At 34.9% G+C, this 17459-nt stretch overlaps 1 protein-coding gene across 1 annotated transcript in view; it reads left to right on the top strand.

Moving 5' to 3' along the window:
- The window catches only part of GRIK2 (glutamate ionotropic receptor kainate type subunit 2), a 415167-nt gene that overhangs the window by 254364 nt on the left and 143344 nt on the right, over positions 1–17459 (top strand). Inside the window, exon 12 of the mRNA XM_056344643.1 lies at positions 15615–15838. Coding sequence (XP_056200618.1) covers positions 15615–15838 — 224 coding nt within the window. The remainder of the gene's footprint in view (positions 1–15614; positions 15839–17459) is intronic.

Genomic DNA, 17459 nt, shown 5'->3' with positions numbered 1-17459 from the left:
TATATTAAAATACATGTCAGGCTCTGCAAAATAATTTTCAAGTCTAATGTTAACACTTTTCTTGTCTCAAAAAGAATCAATTTTAGAATAAGATATCCTTCCACCAGCATCTGTTGAGCATCTGTGTTGAGCACATTAAATATGCCTTCTATTTTTCCCCCATATAAATGCTAGTATTCTAAACGCCTGGTAATCCCAGGCAGATTTTCTTTATTTAGAGAACTACTATCTTCAATTTATGTTCATTAACATACATAAAGTAAAATATACTTTATATAAGTAAAATATACTTTATATATAATATTAAAATATAATTTTGATGTCTGCCTTCTCTGCATGTCAAATTCTTCACTGAGTTAATATTATGGCAAACTTGTTAATTTTGACTCATTAAAAAAGTTTGTGAAAGTATGGAATTTGAGAAGGTAAACAATGTGATAGTTTTTCTTAAACAAGGGCAGCATGTGTAATAGATGTGAAAAGTAATTTGTTGACAGTGCCTACCCTTACTCTCAGTGTTACTACATAAACAAGATACTAATAATTACAGATGTTCTCAAAAAGGATGGAGGATTTTGATAGGAAATCCTTTATTTCCAATATATTTTTAGAACCTATTTGACATCTTATGTCAGGCCTCATAAAATCAAATTAATCCAGAGCACTGTTCCATGGATTAGAATGTTGTACCTCAGAGGGGAAGACAGACTGTGAGAGACTAAACTCAGGATCAAATGCATAAATGAATGTTTTGGTAAAAGGTGCCTATTAGAGCGCTAGCTATGTAGGCTTCTGTTTTAGCCCATAGAGATCTACTGAAAACAATCATACCAGAGCTGAGAAAGAAATTTAACTTAAGTTCTAAAGCTGTGTCCAATGGAGTCATTCAGGTTAGATGCTCCATGATCTCAAGCATGTCTGCATAAGGTAACAAATATGACAGAGGACATCTGTCCTTTTCTAGAGCAGCCCATCTGAGGATAGTTTGGCTATACAAGGTATCTCTTATGCAGTAGACATATTCAGGAACACAAAACGCTTTTCTAGAACTTGGTCAGCTGAATTGCTCTTTAGACTCCATCACCTGTATTGATTAGATCTTTAGTGGCTGTGATGGGAATTTGAAGTGCTGTGGATTAAGCCAGAAGCCTACACATAAGGGTCTGGTGCCGCTTGACCTTCCTTAAGCTGTCCAAGGCATCCACGTAGTGCTGGCAGATCTAAGATCTGTGGGACACCCTTTCATTGATGGAGCAGCAGCTAGAGGCATGGGGATACCGTAGAAACTGTCAGAAGCTCTAATAAAAATCAGAAAAGGGCCCGGAATACAAGCCCAGGCATCTGCCTTTTGGTGTTGTCTCACACTTAGGTCTTGCTTGAAGCAGCTGTGAGATTACAGTCTGTCTTTACAAAATTACATTTGTACTGCACTTGCTGCAGCATTCATTGAGTGCTCATCTTAATTTTTTCTTTAAATTGATCTCAGTAAATGTGAGTAGATAAATTCCTCTCTTAATGAAGTATACTAAGACTTCTCCAAATGCTGATCCTTGTTTATGCAAGTAAGCATAACTGTTTTCTTATGGAATTATGCTGTTTTCCAATTACTTGTTTTTTATTATTCCTGTCACCTCTCATGTTTGTATGAGAAACCGGAAAAAATAGGGATTACTGTGAGAAACTGTAATGTGAAGAACAACTGAGAAACTTCAGCCATTAAGAACGAAAATAATAATTTTGCCAACAGTGCCTTCATAACAGGGTTGGGGTTTTTTTTTGTGTGTGTGTTCCTAATTTTTCTGTACTTTTAAATGGATAATTTAAGCTGCCTGGATAGAACTATTGTCTTTCATCTGGTTGTATAGTTTGATGAAATATTATTTTATATAAGTTAATTAGATAAGAGAAATTATCTTCCAAATCTTGGTTTAAATTAATAATCTTCTTTCTTAGATAAAACATCATGAGGTTTTTTCATTTGTCCTTTAGAAGTAAACACATATATTAATCATAAAAATGAAAAAAACACCCAATGAGCTTGCAGGTACTTCGGTTTCACATTCCAAAATAGGCTTAATAAGGTCTGGGGTTTTTATTTTTAAGTACATGATTTCTGTTGATGGGATGTTTAACGTGATGCATAATATTACTCATGAACACAAATTATATTCACCGACAAAAAGTTATTTTTCACTTCTTATGGCAAGGCATATTCAAGCTATTCAGGCTAAGGGAAATATGTAAGAAAGCAGAGAAAGAATATAAATACTACTGTTCAAGGAGGCAGGTGTTTTACACGGATTATAATGAGTAATAGGAAAGAGCGAGTGATCATGTGAGTGTAATAGATATAACAGGTTTATAAGCTTATGTTAGGGGAATTTCCATGGGACTCACTTCCCTTTTAGTAGGACTCCAGCCCACTAATGCAACAGGAGTTCTGGTGGGACTCAAATCCACCTCCCCTCTAGAGGCCCTCAAACCCCCTAGAGCACCTCTGTTTCTGCTGGGCTGAAACCCACACTTGTGCCTTAGGGGTCCAACACTGACTGAAGACAGAGACACAGGCAAAATGTAGAATTAGAAAGGATTTTTTCTTAAGCAATGCACATACGATGCCCCAGCCTAATGCTTGGGGACATTGATATTGAGGAAGACAGGGCATTTTTTTATAACATATGTTATATATAACATATAGTACAATGTAGTTGTATAGACTAATCAAATCACCTCTGTTAAGGTGTAGGCTAATCAGTTACCATTGCTTATGTAATTAGTGTGTACTTATCCTGTGCAGGTTCAGTGTGTGCTTGTCCCGTGTGTTAATCTTCATTGTTCTGAACCTGTGTAGTTGGAGTGGTTTTCTACTGTCTTCTGGTCAGTTGCTGTTCTGAGAACCTTGAGTTCATCCCTAGGCTTGGGTCACAATATTTTTCCATTGTCTGAGGGTCTTTGCGATCTGCTGGTGTTCGTTCTTAACATTTTGCATGTATATTTTTGAAATGAAGGTGGAAACTGTTAGGACTCCTTCAGAGGAAGGGTTTCGAGGTTAGAAGTAAGGCTAAAGAAAACTTGTTTTGTAAACTGTGAAATTTTAGGTAAAGCATCATCAAATAAATTATATTACAGGGAAATATTTTAATTTTATGTCCTTAATACATTGAGGAAATCTCAGCTCAGTATACAAGATATAACATATACTAAATTCTGAGCACTCAGAAACCACTCGTTGGGTTTTAGTTTGGATGAATATTGAGAGAAAGATAGAATCTCAGCTCAGCAGAAACTGTAATATTTTTACTGTGTTTGAATGGTTTTCACCTGCAGAATCCATAAATCTATCTTGATTTTGGAGTTTCCAAGTATTTTCTGCTCATATTTCATTACGAAATATCTTGTTCAGCTCTCACGCTCTTTATAATAATTACTCCTTTTCTTGTATGATTTTACATGGGATACATTGAGCAGTTTTGCATTACAAAAATGGAATGTTAATTGTAATTTTTTACATAATACAGAGTTTATATACATATATATACATATACAGTATATATACAAAATTTAGGCTACGTATTTCACAAACTATGTGAGAACGGGATAAATTTATTTCAAAACTTAGGTCTACACTAGCATCTGCAACTGAATCTCGTTGTCATTTGATGAAAATTTTAATTATGCTTAATTTTTTATATATATAATATAAATTTGAACTCTGATCCTGTGGGGAGATGATGTTTTGAGGGTTAATTTTCTCTAAAAACCACGTAGAGTTTTGGCAAGTCTGCCGTGTAGGTATAGTTTTTGCTTCAACCAGCAGCTCTGGTGAATATACATAGGTGGTAAGCTGAATGTCTACTCATTTCTGCTAACGTTTTTAATGTTATTTTCTAGTATCTTGGCATTTTATTTTATTTTTACCTTCTCTCTTAAAAAAACCCAACAAAAAAAACAATTCCCTTTTTCTGTACTCTCTGTGTATGTTTTAAATACTATTAGTTGGTATTTTAGTTTTCTTGTCCTTATCTGCTTGTATTTTCAACTTTCTTATATTTTGTTTATAATGTATATTTTTCCTGATTTATCATTTAGCTGTTTGAAGGCCATCTGTTGTGAGTGTATTTTTATTTCTTAGTTTACATTTATTTACCTTGCAGATTAAGCATTACTGTTCTATGCTGAAGCATTCTTCTTTGAATTTCCAGTAATCATTATTAGTTAATTTTGTTATGTTGGCAGTTTTCCAGCACAACCTGCTCTTCAAAGAAAGCTACTAATTCACATTATTTAATATTGTGAAACAGTATTCCAATACTTTCCAGTTATTCTGTGTAATGATGAAGTATCCCGAATTCTTTAACTGTTAAGTGCTTGTATTGTATTTTTCATGTGTATGGTTACTTTTTTAAAGATTCATATTATCTTCCAGTTATTATTGTTTGCATGCTTTCTTTTCCTCATTAAAGTAGCATTTCATTTCTGTGTGAAATCTGTCCTGGGGACTATAAGATAACTTATTATGATAATTTATAATATGCCAGAAAATATCACTTGTGCTTTTTGTGCCTTTCAGTCTAATTGTTAATTGATTAATCCACAACTTCAAGTGCTCTGACCTTTTATTTCCAATGTCATTTGTCCCAAGCTGAATATGCAGCAGCAGGTGTCTCCCTGACAAGCAACTAACCGTGTCTCTTTTGCTGCTGCTTGAGCTTCTGTCTTTCTCTTCAACCAAACTGAATACTTTCGTAGGCTTACAGAACCTCTCTGCAAATTCTTACCTTGTATGTCTGAATTTATCAATGTGATTCACTCAGATATGCTGTACTAGGTATCTGGCTGTATATGATATTCCCATGGAAAAATGTACAAACAGATCCTAACTCAGAGTAAATGTTGTGCAGGAAATAAGGTTCAGATAGAATGCAGCAGAGAGTATTGCAGGAAGCCATGAAAAAATGCCAGGGAAGTCCAGAACCTCAGTAATCTAAAGTGTGAAAGGAATCATAAACCAGAAGCTTAGGTCAAGTGTGCAAAACATATGTATTAATTCAGTAAGGAACACAGCAGAAGTGCATATATGAATTCCCTATTAAATTACAGGCAAGGGGTATGGTAATGATTTCGAGTACAGGACAGACTGAAGATGTAGTATTCAACAAATGAGCAGTCGAGAGTGAGCAATTATTTTCCAAAGAGCAGGGAACTTCCACACAGTCTGCATTTAGTTGAGCAAAGCCCGGCGATATTTCTAATATTACGGTGAGACACACAAAATATTAATGTAGGCACTTAGTTTACATTTATTTACCTTGCAGATTAAGCATTACTGTTCTATGCTGAAGCATTCTTCTTTGAATTTCCAGTAATCATTATTAGTTAATTTTGTTATGTTGGCAGTTTTCCAGCACAACCTGCTCTTTGGCTCAAGCATCATTTATGCTTACAGCAATGATTAGGAACTGATTTGATCCATGGCCAGGGCTTTATTCATAAAAGTATTACATTTTTCATATCCTTTTACAGTTATCTGATCTTTACAATTACTTTTGTTGCTATAATGATAGTGAAGAAAGGTAGAAAATAACACAGGGATTATTATTTCTATGTATATGTCTGCTGAAGTGAAATATATGTGAAAATTAGAATTCTCTAATAACAGACTTAATCTCCATTGGGACTTTCTTTTTATTAGGTAAATTAATGTATCTACATTTTTATTCTGTCTCTTCTGGTTCAGAAAATGTTGGTCATTGGGGTTGACCCCATTTAGTAGAAATTAAGTTACCTGGAGAAAATTGATGATACAATTCTCTATTCAAATATGTGCTTTTCCTCAAAGGAGGATTTGCAATTTGGTTTTTCATGTCAAATCTTCAGCAAGTTATTTTTCAAGCTTATCAGGAATTTGCTCATTCAGACTGTTTCTACAATATCCATGCTTCAGTGTACAGTACTTGATCACTGCAAAGATCAAAATAAGTTCAGCTGTACAGGAAAAGTTGATTGGCACCAGTTTTCCCAATCTTTTTTTAGTCCTCCTTTCTGCCTACACAGATCTTATTTTAACCTCATTCCCCCCAGAAGTAATGATTAAGGAGTTTGATTGCATTCTTGGTAGATCAGGAATTCAGAAATTCTGCTCATAACTCTGAACATGGTACACTCTGGTGTACTTATGGTACCATGGTACACATGGTACAGTCTTCATAAGAAATGTTGCTACTTAACCTCTGCTTGGATTTTCTTCATTTGGAAATGGTAACAGAAGGATTTTGAAAGACTTGCATGAGACATATATCAACCAGAGGTGTATGCATGAGGCACAATTACCACAACCAAATGAATTCTTAATATCATTACTGAGGCTAAAAGTTTAAAAAGGAAAAAAAGTTTAAAAGCTCCGTGCTGCAAATTGCCTTTTGCTCATCTCCAGATACTTCCAACAAATCTCAAAGTGAACATTTCATGGAAGGTAGGGAGGAGGGACTGTGGAATCCTGGAGTACATCAACTTTCACCAAAACAGCATTTTGGTAAAAGAGTTTCAGGATGTGTTGATGGGAGATGTGTCCCTGGGAACGGTGCCCAAAACATAACATTGCTGTTTGGAGAAATGAAAGGTACTAATTCTGATCTGTTCTTACAGTGTCAATGGTAATTCAGTTGTTTAAGAAAACTATATGAAATTTGAAGATTAGAGTTAAAAAACAAAAAAGAAACTGCTAGCAGTGCAGCCTTACTTAAGTCCAAAATACACCAAATTAAACTGTGTGTGTATGTGTGTTTGTCTGTGTGTGTGTGTTGGGAAGAAAATCATGTTACTTTGTCACAATAGCCTGGAATTGATTTACACAATTTTTATTCTACTGTTTCCTGACCGCTGAGGGCCTGATTAGCAGTAATGTGTAGCAACTTCCAAAGATGAGTAACTTCCTGAGAATGTAAGTGTGAAACAAATATATACACACACACACATATGCATGCCAATGGCTGTACATAAGTGCTTGAAAAGGATGAGTGTATATTTTTGCATGAATGTGTGGAGCATGGTAGTCATAAAATACTAGTGGAAAATGAAAAAGTACAGATACTTGTTAGAATTTTTTTTACTCAGGATATTGGATAAATAAGGGACATACTGAAACAATGTTTTATATACAAAACCCATGTAATTCATCCATAGGATTTGCATTTTATTTTTATTAAAGATGGATGTTAATAAGTCTATCCTGGTATCTTCAGTATTTAAATAATGCCTGGAGTTCAGATAAGCTTTACTAAATTTAAATACATTTCACAAGTTAGCTTACATATAGCCTAGGCAGAGCAGAACTAGATTAGGATCTAGTGCATAAAACCACTGCTAACATTTTTCTTCCTTAGATTTGTGACAATATGTTGTGGTTTAACCCCAGCCAGCAACTAAGTACCACACAGCCACTCAGTGAGATGGGGAGAACTGGACAAACCCATGGACTAAGATAAGAACAATTAATAAAGTAAAAAAAAAAAGAGAGAAATAAACAACAACAAAAAAAACCCCAATCAACAATGACAATAAGAATTGTAATGAAGAGGAGAGGGAGAAAGAGAGATAAAACCCAAAAAGGAAAAGAAACAGGTCATGCAGAGTGTAATTGCCCACCACCCGCTGATTAACACCCAGCCAATCCCTGAGCACCGGTCAGCAGCTCCCAGCCAAACCTCCCTCCCCCCCCCCCCCCCCCAGTTTATATATTGAGTATGACATTCTATGGTATGGAATATCCCTTTGGCTAGTTTGAGTCAGCTGTCCTGGCCCTGCTCCCTCCCAGCTTCTTGTGCCCCTCCTCACTGGCAGAGCATGGGAAACTGGAAAGTCTTTGGTTTAGAGTAAGTACTACTGAGCAACAACTAAAACATCAGTGTGTTATCAACCTTATTCTCACACTAAACCCAAAACACAGCACTCTTATCGTCTACTAAGAATAAAACTAACTCTATCCCAGCTGAAATGAGGACATTATTTTTGGGTAATAAAATATGTACTGTATTAGACATTCTTTTATAGTTAGGACACATGCAAAGCATTGCTTGATGTATGTTTTGAGAATATACACAATGTAAAAACACTTCTGTTTTTATTTCCTATATGATGGAGTTCTCTAAAAAGACCATTTTTTGTTATTGCTTATAATAATGATCAATTTTAATTAAAGCCTAAGATACTGGAATTTAATGATTCATTGAGAATTTCAGGGTGTGGGCTCTTTTAAGAAAAAAGTTTAGCCCTTGTGATGGCTGCATCAAAATGCAGCTGGAGGGGACAAGCACACAGGAGGTTGATTTTATTCATATGAATAAGTTTTATCCCCTCAATTAAATAAGCTTATGAAATGATAGATTTCAAAAAAATGTCGATGAGAATTGTAATCAGTAAGAGGTAACAATATCCTGCAGTGATCTTTGCTCATCCAAATGATACACAAAAACTTTATTAATAATTTTGGTTCCTTTGTACAGAATTGCAGATGACAAAGTGATACAGAAAAGTGGGAGCAAGTCAAATTTGACACGTTAACTTGATTGCATGATGAAATGAATTCACTGAAATAATCTGAAAAAAAACTCATATATTGGAGAACAGAATTTGTGTCAAAATTAAGAAGTGTAGGATTTTTTTGTCCTGAGTGCAGTAAACTGAAAATCTAGGTGACACAACTGGTCACCAACTGGAAAAAAACCCAACAGTTCCAAGGAGTTGTGGTAAATCTGGAAAGTATAATGAAAAAAAATGCTAACAACAAACAAGAAATCAATGTTTACCTTTGTATTTTATTTCCAGAAGCTGCACTGGAACATGGTGTCCAGTAATTTTCATATTTAGTAACCATCACTGGTATAAAAATAAAATTTTGGAAAAAAAAGAGTGTGATAACTGTGTAGAAGAGCTGTAAGATTTTAGTTGGTTTAGGTACTCATAATTTTTTTAATTATATATATATATATATATTTTTTTTAAGGGAGGAATTTCCCTTTCCTGAACTCTAAGCCACAATATCTACACTGTCGGTAAATGTTGTCTTTGGCAGTTTGCCCTTTCTGTGGATATGTTAATCTTGCTCTTCTAACCATTAGAAAAGCCCTTTGTGGAAAACTCTGCTGGAGTGAAGTGATAAGAATTAAGGCTGAGATTTTATTATTGCAAATTAATGTCATCCATCTTCCTGCTAAGTGTAGTTTCATGGTGCGCTGCCCTTAGCCCTCTTACATGCAATTTGTGTAACTGTTGGTTAAAACTAAGTTGGTGCAAAATAGTTTAGTGAAAGCATTCTATAAATGAGCAGATAGAAACTTTGTGACTATTTTGAATGGGTACTCATGTTACATCTTTTCAGCTATTAAATCTAATCCATGCTAGCATAGCTACAGGAGAATGGGCTAGAAAATATTTACTAACCTTAAATAAGAGGAAATAATGTAAAATAATTAATTATAGAGTTCCTGATGGGTTCAGTACTAGTGTTTTTCTCTGAATTAAATATTCAGAGAATAACAAAGGAGCAAATGGAAAACAATACTGAAAGTCAGTTATGGACATGGCTAGGCTGATTAAAAGATATGCCCAATCCTATTTAAAAGCCACCGTAGGAAGGATTCCAAATGTTTTTGTCTAGTTGAATGCAGCAAGTTTTTTTGTATTAGTGGACAACAGGCCAATTATTTTTTTTTGAGATCTGATTCTGAAAGGCAATGATCTTGTTGGTTACTAGATCAGGACCCTCCTTTAAAGACTGCAGCAACGTAGTTGACACCATCAATAGTTACCACAGCTGTTCAGGACTTTGCCAAGAAAAGTATTAGCCATGCTGACATAAAGATGTCTAAAGAAATGAAACAGCTATGGAATATTACTGAGTGTCAGTAAAATGAATCTGAGTAAATCACCAGTATTTCAGTAACTTTTTGTGCTAGTAAATACTGAGAAGCAGCTCAGCAGTTAGAAACAAAGACGTGACTTGAGCCAGTACCTATTCAAACTGTCATCATGTTACTTTATTGTGTTAAATTATTATGTTAATAAAATAAGAGCAGCTAAAATGGCACCTATATAGGATATTGTTAGCAATTAATCTTAAATTATACAAGTCAGGATCCCACAAATCAGAAGGCATGACATGTGAACTTGGCTATCTAGTTTGGACTTGTTTTGGACTTTATGGTATGTTACTTACATTTGGCGAAGGTAACAACTTCTAGTAGCAGCTTTCCAGGACCTGTGAGGAGGTTATCAAGAGGATACATCTAGGCTCTTCACAGTGGTTCCTGACAGGATGAAAAACGTCAATGGGCATAAACTGAAAACCTCCATAAGTTCTCTAGAACAAACTGCTACACTGCTTGTCTGTAGAAACTTCTTCGCTATGTGGACAGAGTAGCAGTGGAACAGGTTACCCACAGGCGTTATGTTGTTTTCATCCTTGGAAGTGTTCAAAACTGAGTAAAGTCCAGAGCAAGCTGGTCTGATCATGTAGCTTCTTTGAACAGGAGATTGGACTATAGACTTCTTGATGTCTCTTCCCACCTGAATTGTCCTATGATCTCATTAAAGGTACTAGAAAAGCATTAAAAACAATTTATGTCAAAATAATGTAAGTAGTAAGTTAAAATCAAAATAGCAATAAAGCCCTAATAAAATCTTAGTGGTTTCAAAAGGAAATGAAGATCTCATGTCAAGACCAAAAGCTTTTCACAGGGTGTAAAATTTTCTAGAATGTAGCAGCATGAACAAGGCAGTTAAAGACAGAGCACAAGCTTAAAAGCAAACTACAATCTTAGCTTTACAAATCAGTGTCAGGGAAATGCACTTCTGTGAACAGGAATAATGCATAAGCTCTCTGTGCATTAACAGCCCGTTAAATGGGTTTAAAGAGTTGAAGCTGGGCATTAGCCTTCCTCTGTTTAGCTTAGGGATGCATTTTCTCCAAAGGGAATGTAACTGAAATTCAGCTCTCAGTTTAACAATCCCAAAAGTTTGAGGTGGCTGAAGAAGTTTATATTGACTTAGGGTCTTAGGCTGAAGAGCAGACAAAATGGATTAGAAAGAAGCCTTATGCATTTTTCCTTTTGGAAAAGTAGCTTCCTTCATTTTGAAAAACAGTTGCAAGCAGTGAGTGCATTGCTGCCTCTATAGAAGTAAAATTACTAAAATCCATTTTCAGTGTATGTGTAATTTTGTGCCTATTACACAATCACAATATGATTGTACAGACTGTATAAACAACTGAGAATGGATATAGATTGTATGATTCCCTCTGCATTTTTAATATGAATATTCATGGCTGCTAAATCAATCCAAAATATTAGCAGCAAAATTCTTACCAGAAGACTCCATTTACATAGGTTAAAGAACTCCATTGTTATGGTGGAATATTCTGTAGTTGTAAAGTCTAATTAAAAATACCTATTAGTCGTTTTGTGGTTTCTGTGTATAGATTGTGTTTAAACTCTTCTTTCCTGTAAATGAAATAGGTGAAAGTTTTTCAGAAAAGAATCACTAAAACAACATTCAATCATTGTTTCTATTTCCTTTCCCTAATATTGTTAGTAGAAGCTATTAAATACTTTCAAAGCTCAATTTCCCCCAAAAGTAATGTGGCAGTTTCTCTGAGTTATATTTTATAGCATTAATGTTCACATACAAAATATCAATATCTGCAAATACCATTTTACTATATGCACTGTGGCCCATGCACTATTCAACATCTGTGTGCAGATTTCTTGCTAAAGTTGTTTGTAGCTGCATGCATAGATTGAATTTGGGGTAAAACTTGTCTTTGAGGTTATGTGCCAAATTTCAGCCCTGTGCAACCGAAAAAAAATGTCCTCCCTTTTTTCTTTAAATGTTACCTTATGTAAAATAGTCAGTCAACATGCTGATTGGAAGTAAAATGTAAATGAAGAAACAAAGGAGGAGTATTTTAGCATGCCATAGGAACTTCTGTCGCACAAATAAATCATGTATACCTTGAGTTGTTTGCTGTTAAGTGAGCATCCTACAACTGCACATGGCAGCACAGCAGGGAAACCTTTACACAACTGTGAAGACAGTATGAGCAGTCCTCATATGGCACAAAAAGATGAGGAGATGTGACAATCCCTGCTCAGAGTTCTGTACTAATGTAGAAAGTAGGCCATGCTGAGAGTGCATATACTAGTATGAAAGAAGAAAATATCATTACCTTTTAAGATGGAGTGTGAAGATGGAAGATTGAGTACTGTTGAGAAGGAAGGTACTGTTGAAAACGTAAAGTTCAAAATATCTGATGCACTTGGAGAAAGCTAAGTGGGAATAGCTGTCAATAGTTGACTTTGGAAAGTGTCCTGTCGAGCATGATAAACTCTGTTTCTTCCTCCCTCTTGTCTGGGCCATTCTCTTCCTTGCTAGAGAACCTCTCTTTGGAAAACTGTCAAGATGGATGCAGAATGTGAGTGCCATTCTCCAGTTTATCATGCCATGTCTTTGAATAGTGGAGTGAATGCAGAATTGTGATTTCCTCACACTTGCCATAGTTAAAGTAAGAATTTATTGTGAGGAGTATTTTTCCCCAGTCTCTGCCATCTATGGCAATATGGCATTATTGTCTGCAGCGTGCTTCTTCATCACGTGGTATGGTTACAGTTCGTGTTGCTGTACAAGGCTTCCATTTTGCTCAGGACTGTGCTTTGCGTTGGAATGTCCTTGCTAGACTTACTTGTTTCTAAGCACTATTGTAACCTTTAGTTGGTGCAGAACTTTTCTCTGTAGCAGCTAGCTTATCCTCACCAGTCCTTGGATGCTGTCATAAAAAGACATTCACCTAAGTACCCTAAAGTCAAGAATAAGGGCTGTTGAAGATTATGTTTATATTATATATATATTATAAATTAATCTTTTTTCCTTTAAAAAATAGAATCATATATATATTCAGTTTAAAAAGTGGATTCATACATTATTGCCAAATGAAACTAATGTTTGTTATGGAACTTATCAGAAACCCATTCTAGGATGTACTCATTTATTGATGTCAATAAATGTAGATTTCTAATATCCTAATTTTACATCATTCCTCTCAAATTCATCCTGAGAAATTAACTGAAGAGAATTCTCTTACCTAAATTTCTTCATTTTAGGAGGGTGTAGGAAACCCTGGTACTGCACTTCTTGAAACTTGGCCCCTTGTTTCTCTTACTTTCAAGTAGTGTAATTTCAGAATGAAACAATTACCAAAAGAATTGACTACTTTGGAGATAACATATATATCAAAATATATTTTGAAGATATCATATATAGCAAAAGTAGTTACATGTGGCAGTATTACATTTTTTTGTTAGTCATTCTAGAAGATTTTTGTTTCCTCAGTCACTAAAGATTGGATTTTATTTTTTGTTGAGGTGCTTAATTTTTGTTCTTATGGTGATATACTAGTTCAAGAATGTTGAAGTAGAGTTATATAGCTCTGAAGAAAATCTTGAAATATCAAGATATGGACCTGTATTTTGGATCTGTGACTCCCAGGTTGGGATATCCAATTATCCTGTTCTGTCATATAAGGCATGCGTTATTTCTTTTTCAATTACTTTTCTGATTTCATCTCCAACTTCCCTAGGGCTTTCCCTCACTGGAGGTAGTTACATCTCACTTTACAATTCACTTCTACAGTTTTGTTTTCATCTAATGACCAGGGGTTGGATTTCCTATGGTATTTATTAAAATAAATAATTTGTTATTCATTAAGGCTCTATTAACGTTTTAAGACCAAAATGCACAACTGTGAATAGCCTTCCAAAATATCTATTTTCTCTGACTTTGGGCAGCTGTACCTTCTGACAGCCTCTAGATCAGGGGTCCTCAAACTTTTTAAACAGGGGGCTGGCGCGCGGATGAAGTGGCAGGCAGTCACCTGCGGCTGCTTGGTTCCCCCCCCCAACCCCTGGTGGGGGGGGGGGGCAGGGGCCGGATTGAGGACCCTGGGGGGCTGTATCCAGCCCATGGGCCATAGTTTGAGGACCACTGCTCTAGTGAGTTAGCTTCAGGCTCTTAGGGTAAGGACTGCTAGTTGCCTTGCAAACTAATAACTTTAGTTGTTATGTTCCTCAAACTTCTGCATGCTGACCTGTAACTTTTAATCCAAATTAAATTTAGTTTCTTTACTGTTTTCTTTCTGCATCATCTGGAATTTCATCAGTAATACAGAATTCTTAAAAATTCAGCAGCTGTGGAATAAAGCCTTGATGGTCTGATTAATACCTATAAATTCTGAATAGAGTGGAAATGAAGCATATGTCATGTTTTTGACCAGTAAACCCCTACCAAATTAAATGAACAGTGCCAACAGAATTTCACATTTTAACATAGAAGGACTTTACTAGAGCAGATCTAATGATATGATAAATGCTCATAACAATAGACTATAGTAGAACTTTGTGGAAGGTAAGACAACAAAAAACCCACATGTTGAAATGTTAGAACATTGTATGGGATTTTGAGTGTTACACAATATATGCAATACCAGCCAAGCAAAAGAGAGTATATAAATATATGAATTTATACAATTTTATTTGGTATAAAATATCTGTAACTTGATCTAGAACAAGCATTCTGGAAAAGGTGTTATTTGCAGCTATGTTACTTAGATAACAGTATTTCACACTAACTATACCATTTCTGTCATTACATACCTATATTTACATACAGTTTACAAGGAATTCTTAGTTTACAGCTTGCCAAGTTTTGTACTGCATAATTTCTCACTCTGGACTTTTCTCTTTCATATGTACACATGTACATTTACACACATGTACACATGCACACATACTCAGTATTCTTTCAAGAGCTGTTGACAGAGATGGAAAAGTACCTGTTGTAGATTTCTTGTCACTATGATTTTCATTAAGTTTCAACTAAAAAAAGAATAGAGACCTTTTACTTATCTCCTATGACTTATTGCTGTAATAACTAAAACTAAATGCAAATTTAAAAAATACTGCATGATTTAATTTTAAATGCTGCAAGTGATTTACAGTTATCTACAAGTTTCATAGTGATTTCTGCAAACTAGTAAGAACAGTTGTACTTAGAATTTACTCCCTGTAGCAACCTTTCATGTATAGCACTTCCCATTTAAAAATATTCTTCATTTTCTATCAATGCTTTTACGCTAAGAAAAGCAAAACTCCTTCCTGGAACTTTCTTTACACTTTTTCACATCTGCTTCACAAATATGTTAGCTTCTAAAGGGCACAGTGAAGGAGTGACAAAGAGAAGACATATGTCAATATGTTGATGTTTTTAAAAAAGTTTTAACAGATGTGATAATGGATGTTCTTGTTTTCTGCAAGATGTGATATTTTTCTTCACTTCTATCCCTGTGATAGTGTTTTTCATTTTCTCTAAATGCTGACGTGTCAGTTTAGCAAACAGAAAGTAGAATAAATCTCTTTCCTTATAGGGAGAAGAGAGTTCTAAATTTCAGCCTACCTTGTACAAGAACAAACCTGCTTCATGTAAAGTTTGTGTTTTGACAATCTGATTATCTGCTTCAACCTGTGTCTTCTGACTTATAGCCTGTTTCTCTTTTGTATTTCTGTTAACAGAAAGCTGACCTTGCAGTTGCACCGTTGGCAATAACCTATGTTCGAGAGAAGGTCATCGACTTTTCCAAGCCCTTTATGACTCTTGGAATAAGTATTTTGTACCGCAAACCCAATGGTACAAACCCGGGCGTCTTCTCCTTCCTGAATCCTCTCTCCCCTGATATCTGGATGTATATTCTGCTGGCTTACTTGGGTGTCAGTTGTGTGCTCTTTGTCATAGCCAGGTAACATGTCAACTTTTGTGATTTTTTTGGCAATTGTTATAATCTTTTTCTTACTAATAATTGTCAAAAGTCACAAAAATTTTCTTACTTTCATACTCTTATATTTTAACTTCATGATGTACAGAAGAATAATTAATGATGAGGGTTATCACTTTTAATGTTCTCCAGTGCCATATTAAGTCTCCAGTTTTTTATGTCACTAAGCCTTGAGTAAGCTAGCTAGCTTTCTTCTTTTATTTACAAATTTAGAGACACTAGAAAGTTTACAAAATGTCTTCCCCCATTTATGCTGTGTTTAGAAAGGCAGGGGTTGGCATGTTTTATTTTGTTAACCTGATTTCATTTGACACTGTGGTGCTTAATCTCAAATTGAGTACTTAGCTGCCCATGTTAATCCTAGATGTCCAAACTGGGCCTCTACCTGTTACAAGAGATGTTACTTCATGTAGATTAATATCTTAGAAGTAGGGTAACTGTATAGATTTTAATTATGTGCTAGGTAAAATCCCTGAGATACTTCACGTTAAGTTCCAGACTGGAATATACTTGGAAGCATGTTTAGTTGAGCTTTCAGAGTTAATGAACTCAATACAACAATTGTTAAATTATAAATTTATTTTATATATAAGGCTCACTTTTTAATCTGTTTTCTTCAACATAGGCAAGCAGAAAAACATCTTTTGTCAAAAATTCCCATTATATTTACCTTTTCCTGGTTAAGTAATTAGGACTGACTCCAGAGGTCACAGAAATACAGTCTTATATGTTGTAACGTTGACTTTTGCTGTGACAGCAAAAAAAATTCAGAACAGTAAATCAGTGATTCCCAGGAATGTAAATGTAATCTCTTTTGCAGATTCCTCTTAGTAGTCATTGTACGTATTTTTTTAAAATCAAATACATATGAACTATATTGGCTTTTATCTCTTCAATAAGATTTTTAAAAATGTTTGACTTGATGATGCAATCTCACTTCATCCCCAATATATTTATTATGTCATTCTGCGATACACAGTATATTCTTCCTATTTTTATTTTCTTATTTTTCTATAGTTGATATCAGGGTTCTCCATCTTTCTTTGATAATGTGCACTTTATTTTGGAGCAGTTGTACCATTCCTTTACTAAAGGGAGAGTCAATAGTTTTAGAAATTATTTTAAAAGTAATTTAGCAAGATCACCTGTGCATAAGGTATATGAGGCACTGAAGTAATAAAGATAACACTGAAGCATATTCTGTAATGAATAACTTTGCTTGCATGCCTTCTTTAAAAGTCTGCTTTAAAAAGCCAGACTTACATGGGAAGATTCTTGAGAGATCAGTAGATTGTATTGGACTATATAAACAAGTAAACTCATTTCTGAGGTGTTCCTGTGATACAGATACTTCTGAAAGCACAGTCAATCATAAATCACAAATGTTATTTTTTAAACACCTCATGTAAAATATTTATGTTTGTCCAACAGTTTTCACTCTATTGTTATAACTGAAGGACATTTTCAGCACGATGCAGTGTATTTGACAGGCAGCTCCCAGGAATGTCAGTAGGAGTTGTATGGCTGAGTTCCTACTTATGCTTTGAAAACTTGTCACCATATTTTGTATGAATGTTTTCTTGAA

The sequence above is a fragment of the Falco biarmicus genome, chromosome 6, assembly GCF_023638135.1.
Source record: "Falco biarmicus isolate bFalBia1 chromosome 6, bFalBia1.pri, whole genome shotgun sequence".
Lineage (NCBI taxonomy): Eukaryota > Metazoa > Chordata > Aves > Falconiformes > Falconidae > Falco > Falco biarmicus.
Note: the sequence above shows the minus strand (reverse complement) of the source record. Positions and strands in the feature narration are given on the sequence as shown.